Source organism: Zingiber officinale, chromosome 3A (assembly GCF_018446385.1).
Source record: "Zingiber officinale cultivar Zhangliang chromosome 3A, Zo_v1.1, whole genome shotgun sequence".
Classification (NCBI taxonomy): Eukaryota; Viridiplantae; Streptophyta; class Magnoliopsida; order Zingiberales; family Zingiberaceae; genus Zingiber; species Zingiber officinale.
In genome coordinates, this window is record NC_055990.1 from 159144420 (window position 1) to 159159110 (window position 14691).

At 37.7% G+C, this 14691-nt stretch overlaps 1 protein-coding gene across 1 annotated transcript; it reads left to right on the forward strand.

Annotated features, from left to right (window-relative positions):
- The first annotated feature begins 1656 nt into the window (after positions 1 to 1656).
- LOC122053051 (uncharacterized protein At3g49140-like) lies at positions 1657 to 9793 on the forward strand. The gene is made up of 13 exons (XM_042614909.1): positions 1657 to 1792; positions 3867 to 3980; positions 4809 to 5040; positions 5567 to 5669; positions 5743 to 5807; positions 5901 to 6008; positions 6114 to 6212; positions 6821 to 6968; positions 7042 to 7151; positions 8029 to 8181; positions 8611 to 8706; positions 9256 to 9356; positions 9434 to 9793. Exons 2-13 carry the CDS (start codon positions 3904 to 3906, stop codon positions 9489 to 9491), a joined length of 1350 nt encoding a protein of 449 aa, XP_042470843.1. The 5' UTR covers positions 1657 to 1792; positions 3867 to 3903; the 3' UTR covers positions 9492 to 9793.
- The last annotated feature ends 4898 nt before the right edge of the window (positions 9794 to 14691 follow it).

Here is a 14691-nt window from a genome sequence, read left to right on the forward strand (position 1 = left end):
ACTACGCCTGGACCCAAGAAGAAAGTTGATTATTATTTTGAAGTATTATAAGTATAAGTTTTTGAACAAGTAAAGTAAGTTTTACATAAGTATACAAGTATTAAAGAAGAAGTTTTTAAACAAGTGAAATAAAAGAATAAGTCTAGAACAAATGAAATAAGTTTCATTTTGTTTTAAAAACAGCCAGTTGAGTTTTCTTTTATACTAGCATGTTATTTAGATTAGCCTACTGTTTTTTGCTATTTTCTGAGCATGAGTAGCTTTACATGTTTAGCATTTCAGCTTGTTTGATTCCTTTATTATTAGATGAGCATGAGTAGTCTTCAGTAAGTAATCAGTTAAATCATGTTATATATATATGTACATGCATATCGAGATTTTGTGAGTTAGATAGCGCTTACTAAGCATTTTGCTTATAGTTTGCATTTCCTTTTACTACAGATACAGGAAAAGGAAAAGTTATAGCAAAAGAAGACGACAAGGAGGTGCGGATGAATGTGTGATGCCTGGACTATAGAAGCCTTGAGACCTAGCATAAGAATTTATTAAGATTGTCATTTATTAAGAATATATTAGAGGAGTCATTTAGTCTTCCGCTGCTAGTTAATTGTATGTTTTGAGTTCTCCGAGAGTTTTAGGAATTTCTATCAATATGTGAACAAAGATAGTTAAGTAAAGTTAGTAGTCCAGTAGCGCTCCGCCCTCGCAGTCCAGTAGTGAGGAGGGTGGGGTGTTACAAACCGGTCTTCACTGCTTTGACATCCATTAGATGTTAGTGGTTCCGGATTTATATGGTATATTAAGATGTTTGAGCGCTAACTTTGTAGTCACAATTGCCTATAAACTTTTGAGAAATGATATTCTTAAGGAAAAATCTCAAGGAAAAATCTCAAGGATAGACACATAAATGATGTGACTCACAAAAAGTGAAATTGTGGGTCACATCATTTATGTGTCTATCCTTAAGAGTTTTCCTTAAGATTTTTCCTTAAGAATATCATAACTTTAAACTTTTTTCCTAGATTTTATAATGTCTTTAATGTACGTATTAGTATAATTTTACTATACTAATACTTCACTTCTACTTCATTGTATGCTACATTTGATGATGAGAAAGAGATTTTTAATGATGAACTTTATTCTATCTTCATTTGATATTGGTTTATCAATTTAAAATTTTGTCTTTTTTTGGATTTAGTGAGTGGTGGAATAAGTATATGGATAGTTATCCTTTTCAGAGTTGTTATTTTTTTTGTTGTTTAGGCTACGTGCATGTATCAATTTTATGAAAATTTAGGTCAAATGACCCTTTATATTTTATAAGGATTCTCTTTTTTATTCTCTTTATTCTAGGGTTGTTTTGGTTATTACTATTTTTTTAATCTTGACTTTTGGTCAAAAGAATTAAGTATTCTTTTTTTAAATATAAAGGATAAACTGTAATCTGATAGAAAATACAGAGGCTTAAAGTTATTTAGCTTAAAAAGGAAGGAAATGCAAGTCTTATTAAATAATCTCTCTTAATTGTTGTAGAATGATATGCCTCATGCTTAGAATGTCAACCATTATATAAAACTCGAGGGGCGTTTATGTAAAATGTCTAAAAATAAAAGGCATTGAGAATAAAACAGAAAAAAAAAACAAACTGCTTCACGATGTGTCTTCCGTCCCTTTCTAAAAACATAAAAAAGAAAAAGCCGACGCTTAGATAACGGCGGCAGCACTGCAACAGCGGGCGAATTCTTCTGGCGGCCGAGGCGACACCCCTGATCTCTCCTTCTCCTCTACCTCGGTAATCACTCCTCCCTCTTTTTTCTTTTGATAAGGAAACCGCACGCTAGAGCCATCTCGAGCTATTGCTGATCAGTCCAGGAAGGAAGGGCTGACGCTAAAGTTTTTTTACTTTCCTGATTCTTGGCGGTTTTGGGGATTTTTTGTGGCTGATCCATCTGTAGTTGATTAAAAGAAGTTTTTTTTTCGGCCTATCCTGTTTTTTTTTCCCCCTCGATGAGATGCCAATGAATCACAGTAAACTTCTGTGATTCATTGTTATTTGATAATTGATATGATCAGATTAAAACTCTCTGATGGAGATATCGTCTTGGATTGGGCCTGACCTCCCGACTCACATGCCAAAGGATGAAGCCTCACGTTCTGAAGACCGACAGGGTTGGGGGTTTTCGAGGAGTTGCATTTGATGATTATGTTAGTCATTGAAGAAGCGTAAGTAGTATGAAATGAGGTGTTTAGTTCTCTTGGTTTGTTTTTCCATTGCCTGGATGGGTTTGTTCCCTCTTTGTATGTAGAGTATCTGGAAGAGGTGACCGCAATGTTTATCCAGGTTATCTTCTGCTTCCTGCATGTTACATATCGATCAAGTTATACATGGGAAACGGGGAGTGGGTATGCTCCAATTGAGTGGACTAATGTAGGGATATTAAGTAACATTAACTGAGAGAGTAGTCTTTGGACAAGGCAGCTTCTAAGTTGACAGTGAGACATTCACGAGGTATTAGTTAGGAACGACTAGAGGCTCATCGAGGCTATTTTAGGAGTGAGAGGGATAACTAGCATAACTTGTCTAGAATTAGGAGGGTTGCTTGAGCCAATTTATAAGGTAGAATCAGGTATGTCCAATAGGGTTTCCATGCAAGAGTTACCTTGGACCATGGGCTGAAGGGTGAACCCTCATGCTATAGAGACCTGCAATAATTAACACCAAAGGTTGGAGCTCTAAAGGAGGTACATGATTAACCATTTGAGGTGATGATAGTGCACAAAGATAATTAGAATAAGGTAATTTAGGACTCACAATATTTTACTCAGTATAATAAGGAGAAGTAAAACCCTCTTTGTACTTGGAGACAATTGGAGGAGGTTACAACCTTTATATAAGTTGTTTGCTGCCTTCCCATCTATTGTGTGTATCAAGACAATTTCATCTCTATGGACGAACATTCCACTTCTTAATGACTGACGATGCTTGGTAAGTTATCTGCAGGAAACGATGGGAATTGGTTGGTGGCCTCAGTTGGTGAATTTGACTTGGAGCTGCTATGCAGCCATCACCTGGAGTATAATCCTTGGCTGAAGTAGATGCTAGGTGGGTGGTGAGCCATCCTTGGCAGAATCAGTTGATCTTTCAATAGTTGTCAGTGCTCTTCTTAGTTGGGCCTGAGGCTTTGAATGAGATTTATCCAGTTATCAGGCTACAATATGTGGGTATGCTCCTAGGTACACCTTTTTGAGGATGCACACAAATCTACCCAGATTAATATTCCTATTAGGCATCATGAGAGAGTGCCAGTCACTTTTCTAACCTATTCTTTTGCATCCTAGGAGGGATCACAATATCTGCAACCAATGGTAGGACAGACCCAACTTAAATTCATTTTACAAAGAGAAAACACCAAAATGACATGATACAAACTGATTTCAGTAAACAGGTAACCGAACTCAATTATATAATTATTTAAAAACTGCACTAATCTTTTATGTTATAGAAAACAGTATTTTAGAAAGTTTAAATGTATATAATGTAAAATTATTTTTTAAAATGTCTAATTAGTTATATGTTATTATACACAATGTCTTGTTGAAGTGAATGACACAACCCATTTATGACGTGATTGTTAGGATACAACATGATTTGAGAAATTGAACTGAGGTAAAAGAGCTATTTTACTTCATAGATACTTCTTTCGTCTATGGATGATTGATAAGATGAATTTTGATTTCTTATGTTACTGATTTGGGTTTTCCTACTTCAAGCTCATAGTCATTTTGTTGTTTATATTGAAATTTATGCATAATTTAACTTATTTTCCATCTTGTTTTTACTCATAAGTCATAACTCTTGTCTCCAGCATCTATCCACTGTGGTCTGGAAGGCATTGATGCTCCATGTCAACTGGGATTTCAGCTAGCTGGATCAACACTACTTTAGATGGTCGAAGAGGACCTGATCATTCACTCTTCAGGTGTGTTATTAATTCAAGAATGACTATTATATTAAATTTCAATACATAGCATCAATGCAGATTGAAGCCTCAAAATTTGGAGCAGGGATCAGCGGACCAGGCCCTAGTCCACTGCACTGATTGGAGGGATTCAATGGTCCCCACCTGCTAAACAGGTGGGGACCATTGAATCCCTCCAATCACAACAGGTGGGGACCATTGAATCCCTCCAATCACAGCAGGTGGGGACCATTGAATCCCTCCAATCACTGCCCTGGCCCAAGGGCGGACCAGGGCAGGCGGGACCAGAGGATCCTGCCTGCAATATTTGTCATAGGCATCTGTGTGCTCCACCACTTGAGCTGGCAGGCTATAACTTCTGTTATTAATCAATTTATTTGTGTACAAAAATGTAAAACACAATGAAAACATTATCACTGTTAAGATTGGGTGTTGCAGTGCAATCACAGTGGGAAATAAATGCAGCGATCAGAAAAATGGTTTCCTTTGCCTAGTTGAGTAACTGTCCTTAAATTCTTGTTCTCTCTCACTTTTGATGGGGTGCCTTGCTTTATCGAGACTGCCTTTTTTTTTCTTTTAAAAGCTTTAGAGATGTGCTTGCCTTTCTCTTTGAACAAATGGGTGAGCCATGTTAAAAACTTTGGACTAGGGATAATTTACAGAATTTTCAAAGTGTTGCAGGTCCAACATAGTGCCTCATCAAATTAAAGTGATATCAACTACCCCACAGAATTGAAATAAAATAACACAGCATGAAGAATTTTTTTTAAAAAATAATCATATCTTATTTATTTAATTCTTATATATCTATATATATTTTTATCTCAGATGCAGGAGGGCCTACTTCACATTCATGCAATCTTATTGGTTGCAAACAGCAAATGAGTTATCTGTTTCGAGAGTTCAGGTTGCTGCAAATTACTCAGATTCAGTACCTGATTCATCTAATCATAACAGAAATCATGGATATCACCCGCTTGAAGAACTGAAAGAATGTGAGAAGAACAAAAACAAGAACATGAAGCTTGCAGATGCTGAAATAGCTAGAACAGTAGTTGAGGTACTAGTAGAGTTTAGGTGGAAAATCAGCATTGCGGACATGCTAGGTTTTACCTTTTTCTCTATAACGTGCATTTCTAATAGTGAATATTGATGCAAAAACGTGATAATGCTCATGCCAAACACCCCTCATCGCCGGCCCCACGGTGAGATGAAGGGAGGTAAATCAAGCACTGAGCGGATCCCTAAGTGGGAGGGTTATTTGCCGCAGCTGCGACTCGAAACCCTTGCCCATTGATGCAAGTCTACCACTTGGGTACCAATTCAGCTACGCCCCGGGGGCAATTTCTAATAGTGAATATGTGTGCATGGTTGGTGGAGTGTTCTCTATTACCATAGTATCATATTGTCTGTGCTGATTCTTGTGCTGCTTTTAGCACATTAGCACTTATAGTAAGATGTTTAATACTCGGAAAGTACAATTGTGAAGTTTCTTTTTGTGCGAATGCTTTAGTGTGCTTTTTCTGTCTATTTATGTTGGAAAATGTTTATGACTTCCAAGTTGTAACAATTTCTCTTCTTTTTAGGCTAATAGCAAGGCTTTGGTAATATTTCCTGGAGGGATACATAATGAACCCCATCGTCATGCTTCATGGGCAGAATTTCACTATGTCATTGATGACTATGGAGGTTGGGTTCTTGATTAACATCCTTCTTTGCTGGCACACCATGTTGATTAACATCTTACTTTTATTTGTTTCAGATATATTTTTTGAGTTATTCAATGATGAAAATATTTTGCAAGATCCAAATGCAAGCAGTCCTGTGGTAGGCAATTTTTCTAGCACTAATAGAACATGGTTTCATAATTGTATTTGGAAGGGAAGTGCTACAATTTACCCAGTTGAATTATGTTTGCAGATAGTTCTGATAGGTTATGATTCCCCTATATATGGAGAAAAGAATGCAATTTTTGACACCCTTGAAATGGATGAAGAAGAGGGTATTGGTTTGCCCGAGTTCAAGGAGGTTTGTGCAGTCAAAATAAGCAGCTGCAATATAGCTGACTATACTTTATTACCAACTCTGAAGAACTAAAGCTACTGTAGTCTCATTTCTTTGCATCTATTACAGATTGATGATACAGAAGTAACTGATACTCTTATAAGTTGGGGCATGCCAGATACTCTGCGTTACACTCATCCTCTATATTTTGCGAAATGTCTAACAAAGGTATAAATGGACGAACTAATTCATAATTGGAATTCATTTTTCAGGCATTGCATACCTGGTTTCTGACCATTTGCTCACTTAGACATGTCTTTTTCATGTTGCTTTTTCCCTTTATTTATGGATCATTCGAGAGGCATTGTTCACTAATCTCTGACAGCAGTATTTAATAGACAAACCACATAGGTAATCCTGTGCCATATACCACTTTTTCTCCTCGCCCTTTTGTAATAGAGTAGCTCATATCATAGATTGGCAAAATCTGTAGAAACTAGAATTGGAATGACCTTCAACGGGTTTACCAATTGTTTCATTGAAGAAGTTCCTTGAGCCAATATCTAATTTTATTGGATGAATTATGTACTGATATGCCCTGTGAACAGATGGTAATACTGCGATTACATGTGTAATGTGTTCCAATGGTTCTCTTGGCAAGGTGAAGTAGGTTAGTTGACTTGGTCAAATGTTTAGTTAGCATGATCTTAGAAAACCTTTGTCAACTTGATGCTCTCAATGGGAGTAGATTTATCACGTTGCTTTGGATGAGAAATTTGTTCATGAATGTGATCTAGGATAAACTCAATAAATTTTTTTACATGCTTTATGTACAGGTTGTCCAGACAAAATTTCAGAAGGTGGATTTACCCTCAAATGGGCTTCAAATTTTTGGTTGTCTAAGACCTGCTTTAATAGATGAAGAATCTTATTTGAGGGGGTTATTTTACCATAATGAAGACAACTATATTTCAGATTGTCGAGGTAATTCATTCAAAGTCTTTCTTTCAACTATCTTACTAGCTGTATGAACTGATCAGCTATTATTTATGTGTAGATGGGGGGTTGCTGAATTTTAACACCAAACATGTTGGTAGGACAATTAGCTCAACATTTTATAAGCTGGAGATCATGACAATGGATTTAAGTTCTGTATATGGTGACCAGGCAAGTTCTGCTTTCTGTGTTAAGTGGGATGAAAAAGTAATGATATTGGTGTTTTTATTAAGAGACATCTATTACATAGTATCTATAGGACTAAACATAATTCTAAAACAAAAGGGAGTAAACCTATTACACAACTCTACACCCCCTTTAGCTGGAGGATAGAAACTATATATGCCCAACTTGTAACAAAAACTAGAATTCCAAAAACATAAACTGACTAAGACATGATCATGATGAAAACATGAAAACAATCTAATTCAAATCAGCATGTTGATAGATCCACACATTGATAGAGAGAGGATGAGGTGAGATCTGAACAAAGCCAACCGCAAAGAATGAAGAGGGGATCAGCAACTGCTCAATAATCAACACAATGGAAGTTGTGCAGCTGAAGATGCAAGCAGGAAACTGCTTAGTTGAAGATGCAAGTAAGAAGAAAACTGTGAGGAGGTTGTTTGCTACACAACTGAAATACATAGAGAAGGACTAGGAGGTTTCATAAAGGCTCCTAAGAGACAAAAGACTAAAGAAGCTGCATGGTGCATGGAAAGCGGTGAGCTCTGGATGAATAAATGGAGGGTTTGCATCCTAGCTCAATCAGAATAACTGGCATTGGGAAACTTGGATATCTTGTTGCCTCTTACATAGTATATATAGGACTAGCCTATTACATAGTATATATAGGACTACATAACTTCTAAAAACATTTATTGAGACTAAGCCCACTACACAATTCCTAATAACTCTAATAAGTCAACACTGGTTTAACAACTATGATCACTCAGAAATCTGGTAAATGAATCTTCCTTCCATCTTTTTCTTGATTATCTTTTCAAGTCCAGTATTCTTAAACAACATTGCTCTTCGATTCTTGCAGTCAATAATTAATCTGCAAGATTTCCAAGATGCAGAACCTGATCAGCTTGCAAATTCTGCGTCAGCAATTATGGAGCGGATTAATGAATATGGAGCACAGAGCAGTGTTGCTCTGAAAGCTCTCTGTCGCAGGAGGAAAGGGCTTAATGTTGAGGTGAGAACACACTTTGCAGGTTCTATTCTGGTTCTCCATTTGTTAAATGGTTTGTGTCACAGATCTCCTTTTCTGATTATTGTGAGAGACATCCTTGACTTTGGCAGATTGGAGTTTATAGTTATTGGTTACTTTTCTTAGATTACTTTTATGAGGGGTGCTATAAGTCTGTTGGATTGCTGTCTAACTTGTAAAGCAGCTTCTGAGAGAGAATAGGTCTAAAGTTGCTGGGAGCATACGGTGCTTAACTATAATTCGTTGGAGTTGTCTTTGCGTGCTATCGCTTGAATCCATTTATAAATTATCATGTCATCCTGACACATTATAGAGATGGGTTTTGAATCTTCTTTTATGTTTAAATTTGTGCACTGTTTTGAGTTATTGTTCTGGATGAATTTGAATCTCTCGACTCGCCTTTTGTTAACTCAGGTAGCAAATCTCATCGGTGTAGATAGTCTTGGCATAGATGTCAGAGTATATTGTGGGATGGAAGCTCGCACTCTTCGTTTTCCATTTAGTGCTAGAGTAAGCATTTTCACTTAGGGAACCTATTTATTTATCTTAACATTGCTGTTTCCATGTATGCTTCTGCAAGTTAAGTTAAATTTACTAATCGCATTAGCCATACGGTTTCTTAACTACTTTATACAATATCCTGAATGATCTTCCTTTTGCTTCTGTAATTGAATTTGTGTAAATTTATCAATGTTTTGGTATTTTTACTATGAGCGTTTATTTCATGTCAGAGATAGTTTGCATAGATGCACACAACTATGCATCGTTTTGTAGCATTCTTCCCTGAAGTGACTTAAGCATCTAAATTGATTTGCTTTTACCTGGGATAATGTCATAAATTAATTCAAGTACGAAGAGTCTCCATTCAATTCCATGTTAGCAACAGTGAGGAGGAATAATTCCTCTCACAAGGCTAGTCATTATGGACTATTGGATTTCTTACTCCCACCCCAATTTAGCACAAGATGCTCTCTCTTAGTTTGCTTTAAATAATTCTGCTTTACTACCTTATGTTTTCAATTTTGTGTTGATCTATACTTAAACCGTTAATCAACACAGGCAATTTCTGAAAGTGCTGCTGAAAGGAAGATCAAGAAAATGCTTTTCCCACAGTATCACAGGAAAAACCTAAGAACTGCCACAGATGAGTTTAGGGAACTGTAAAGTCGAAATGCCTTCTCTTTTCATGAGCAGCAGCCTTCATCTTGAACAAGTTAATCTTTTTTTCATGTGAAAGGTCCTGTACAAGGAGCAGACGAGCAGTGCCCATTTGTTGCTTTGAAGTTGAATTTTGAAATGGAAGCATATGACGAAGACATCCATGGGCGCATAGAACGGATTTACTGAAATAATCAGATGATTACCAACTTGACATTTGTGCGATCTTGTAATAAATAAAGTTAGTAGCACACATGCTGTCAATTGAGGGAGTAAGCACAACTGTTATCACATTGTCTGCAATTAATTTTTTTTATTTTTATGTTAATTATTATTTTTTTCCTTCTGTAATTTGATGAGCTCCAAGAGTTCGTATGGATTATTTTTGTTCGTGGCCTAATGCCTTTTTCTTTTGGTTAGAGATTAATGTCTCTGATTATTAATCCTTTCAAAGATGGACATTAAAGTAGAGAACTTAATAGACCACATAATTGATTTAGTTCCACTCCCATGTACACTATATCAACCAAATGTATCTGAACAATAAAATAAAATAAAATAAAATCAGAACATTAATCAGGAGATTCCTGTTGCTCCATTATTCTTCATCTCGTGTAGGCTAAATCCACACGAGTTGCATCAGGTAAACCATCTCCGTTTGGGGTGACCTAATAAGTATAAAAAATTCAATCTGTTTTTGGTTAATCAATTGAAGTGGTTACCTATTATTTGTCATTGGATTATATATATTCATCACGTTTTTAGCTCATAGATAGTTGGCACATTGCTTCAACTTGATCTTAGTTTTACATCTGTTTTTTCGAATGATTTTGTACAAAAGTATTATTATTATTTTGATGTTACATCGCAACTGAACCCAATTTGGTGGTTCTTCTTCCTTGTCTGCCTAGTGCTCTGTGGCAAAAATGACCATATGACCACATCACCTTTATGTCTAATATCTCAGTCGAATCTTGCTTTCAGACTAAATTTTACCTCAAAAAAAAGAAAGAAAAAGAAGAAAAGCTCATGAGGACAATAATAGCCCAAAAGCCATCCTTCTTCAAGAACAAATTGTGAAAGACAAATCTAACACAGGTATGAAAAATACACCAAACAGAACAAACATTTGTATTAAGTATTCCAAACACCAGTTTGAATTCATCCAAAAGAACATGTATGCTTTTTGTTTTTTTGCTGATCACCTCCAAATGATCCACTTCAAGGTTGCCTCATATACAAAACTGTCCCTGGCCCGATGTCGTCGGAGTCGTCGATCTGTGGGTTGTCTTCCAAGATAAAGATGTTATTGCACTTCACGCTGATGGTTTGCAGTGTATCGCCTTCCTCGGCCACATAGTACTCATCGCAAGGCTGCTGCTGCTGCTGCTGCTGCTGCTCCCTCAGTCGCCTTCCTTGGCCGTAGACGAAGAAGGCAACTTGCAAGATGAGAAGAAGAGAGACCAACCTCATTGCTACCGTCTTCATTGCCTCGGTGGTTACGTCTTTCGACCAATGGCGTGAGAGGTTTTATATGCGATGATAAGGTTGGGCAGGTGAGCAGTTGACGACTCGTTCAAATGTCTAGCTCACAAGAGTTGACATGGCTTAGGAAAGTCACCGATAGATTGAGGGGAAAGGTAACTGCAGGCCTTTATATAATAGAAGGATAGTCCAAGGCAGCAATGAGTTTTGCTGGTTGATCACGCTTCTAATTGCAATTTTCTCTTCTTTTTTTTGCATTATTGTGCTCGCAATTACCAGAATCAAACCAAACAAGACCAACTAAAATGACTGGTACTAATTGTAAAGTCGATCTTCGTGTTAGATTCGACTGCAGGGAACATATTAATTATGTATTTGTAAACTTCTGTGATTTGCTATAATCGTGATTAGGAAGTTGGACGGATCGCATGGAGCAGTTCCAAACGAACACATTGACATGCTCCCTCCAACAACTCACCTTCATTAGAGGATGGACCTTGACAGTCATTAAAATAGGAACTCCAAAAGTTACAATTTGATATCCAAGTCTTAGGCGCTGCTAATCCTGGAGTGGATGACTTCCTCCCTATTCACCCACTGGAAAATTTACTGGAAAATTTTGAAAGTGTAAGGAGTAGTGTCACCTAGCAGCCAATTTGCCCCAGAATTCGATCATGTCGGACGCATTCTTTGCCTTCTTGAGAATGGTTGGAATTTTTTTTTTAAAAAAATATAGGTATATTGATCTTTGATATTGAGATCTAACATTTATGTCCTATTAATTATCTCGACGATGATTCGATGACTCTAATCGGTGGAGCTCGGTATGACGATGTGGATATTATCCCATTTATACTATAATATTTCCTTTTGATTATCGAATTACCCCTCTAGGTAAGAGACATACCTTTTTTTGGTATCGTCGCTATCGACCTAATCTCGTCGGTCGTTGAGTTATCTTTTCGAATATCGACACAACCTCTTTGGGTAAACTAATCCATAAGAATAAGAATATTAAGGTCGAGGTGAAGGCTAGACCTTTTTTTTCCTTAAGATGATATTGCCCCGTTTAGGTGTTTACAGTTTATTGGCAATCGTCTCCCAAGATACAACGACTTGTGTTTTGAAATAGGAGCACTCCAAATTTTGAGTCATGTCGAACTTTCAAAGTCTTGAAACTCTTAAAAGAGGAGAGAGAAGAAAATCCAAGAGATGAATTCACAACTTGAGAACTGAGTGTATTGAATAGAAAGAATGAAGTTTTTTTTATAAGGATGAAGGATTACTCCCAAAAGATAAAAGATTTCTTCCAAAAAATAAAAGGATATGATATATGTCTTTTCCCTTAAATTTTGTCACTTAAACTTTTTCATTATGATTAATTAATTTAATTTATTAATATGATTAACTATTTATTTAATCGATAAATATTAATTAATTAATTAATTAATATCACAATGATTAATCTTTTAATCAATCAATAAATTAATCAATAAAATTAATTATAATTTCTTACCCTTCAATAGTGTTAGACCCCGTGGTAGTTTTGATGTGATCAACAAAGTTGGTTAGGTCCTGTTGTATTTGATCCCTGTGTCTGTGCAGGAACTTAGGAGCACAGGAAGTCGAGCGGAAGACGCAGCTAGCGAGAAAGATGGCACGGGAAGGGAGCCGACGGGCTCGGTGCATCCGAAGGACGAGAGAGTTGCGAAAGAGTACTCTGGTGGGCGTGAAGAGCATGCGCGGCGTTCGAGGGACGTTAAGCCGGGACGGAAGGCTGCTCGAGGAGAAGGTCGGGAATTGGGTTCGGGTGAGCCCTATTCTGGTTGGTCGCAATCACCCAAAAGAATGGAGCGTCGGAAGCTAGAGAAAGCAAGCTGGAATTGGAGCTGCCAGCTTGGAGGCGCCTCCATCAGGCTTGGAGGCGCCTCCAGCTTGAAGGCGCCTTCAACAAGTCAAAGTGACCGTTTCAAGCTACGGATAAAGTTTTATCCGCTCACTTATTGGAGGCGCTTTGGACCCCTATTGGAGGCACTTTGGACCACCGAGATCAGATTTCCAGAGGCTATTTAAAGGCCCCTGGAGCTAGGAATTCAATACAACTCAAGTAATCAATTCTGTAAGCATTTCCTAGCAGTAGTTCTGAGCCATTAGAGTGTAAAAGGCTTCTCCGCCTTCAGCAAAGGAGAATTTTCTTAGTGCGCTTTTCATTGCCCTGGATTAACAACCCTCTTGGTTGTAACCAGGTTAAAACTCTGTTTCTGCTTTTATTTTCTGCCTCTATTATTTTACTACTGCATTTGTTTTGAGTTGAAATCCGAGGAGGGTATTTTTATTTTTATTTTCAGCAATTCACCCCCCTCTTGCCGGCCTTTCGCTGCACCTACAATTGGTATCAGAGCCAGATCGCCTCAGAAGGACTAACCGCCAACTGAAGCACTACGATCAAGAAGATGGCCGGAGCGAACATCCATCCCCCGAAGTTCGACGGAGACTTCGCCACATGGAAGCGCAAAATGGAGGTATTTTTTAAAACCGAATTTGACATTCTTTTAATAATGAAATATGACTATGCAGTTTCGAAAGATAAGGAGGAAAATACATGGACAAAAAAGGAGCAAACATATTTCGTCACTAACGGAAAGACTGAGTTCCACCTACTCAGCGTTCTGCCGCCTCAGGAGGTGAATCGGATCGGAAGCTACGACTCTGCGAAAGATCTCTGGGAAAAATTCCTGGAACTTCACGAAGGTACCTCTGAAGCGAAGCTAACAAGGCGTGACATCCTCCGGAACCAGTTGACGAACCTCCGAATGAACCAAGGCGAGAAGGTAGCACAACTCCAAGCGAGAATCAAGGAGCTGATAACGCAACTAACGAACCTTGGAGAAGAGGTAACCAACCGGGATTCTATCCGATACGCGCTCAATTCCTTCCCGAGAACTCCAGAGTAGGCTTCCTTAGTAGATACGTACTACATCTCTAAGGACCTCGAGGTAAGTACTTTAGAACAATTGTTTTCGACTTTTGAACTTCACGAATCTCGAGTTTCAGAGCTCAATGGAGTAGAAAAGACCAGTCAGAACATAGCCCTAAAGGCAAAAGTAAACGGTTCTGACTCCGAAGCCTCAGTCGACGAATCCGAAGCGGCACTACTGGTAAGACGCTTCAATAAGTTTTTTAGTACTAATAAATTTAAATCGCAGAGGCATCATCGAAAGAAGAGGACGGGTCGCTGCTACAACTGCAACGAATAAGGGCACATCAAAGATGACTGCCCAAAGCTAAAGAGAAAGGAGAAAGAAAAGGAAAAGTCAAAATACAAGAAACCAGAACCCTCCAAGCACAAGAACCTGAAGGCTACTTGGTCAGATTCGTCATCCTCTGAGTCGGACATCGAAGAATTATCGGGGTTAGCGCTAATGGCGAACCATCAACCGGAAGAAGACTCAAGCTCAGAGATGAGCATAGATGAAGGGGGAGGTTCATCAGAAGAGGAAAGCTGCAGTGAAGGGGGAGCGTCACCGAGTCAGGTAAGTAAGGTAAGCAATCTAACCCCAACTCAGTCTTTTCGCTTTATTAAAGCACTTTCTAAAGAGTTAGATCAATTAGAAAAAGAAAATGAGTATTTAAAATTTGAAAATGCAAAGTTAAAAAATGATATTGAAAAACTGAAAAATGATGCATGCTTAAATAAATTTTCAAACTCAAAATTAAGAATTTATGAAAAATTGAACTGGTACATTAAAAACCATCAGGGTCAACTTAGAAAAGTGCCCAAAATTTATGTACCCCCTAACTATCTGATTAATCCAGTAGGAAGGAACCTTTATTGGGTTCCAAAATCTGTGC

Bases quoted from the DNA above. Each gene is read 5' to 3' on its own strand.
- LOC122053051 (XM_042614909.1), top strand. From the start codon at position 3,904: ATGTCAACTGGGATTTCAGCTAGCTGGATCAACACTACTTTAGATGGT. The intron at 6,009-6,113 runs GTTTGTGCAGTC...CATCTATTACAG, and splicing joins GTTTGCCCGAGTTCAAGGAG to ATTGATGATACAGAAGTAAC. The intron at 8,707-9,255 runs GTAAGCATTTTC...TAATCAACACAG, and splicing joins GTTTTCCATTTAGTGCTAGA to GCAATTTCTGAAAGTGCTGC.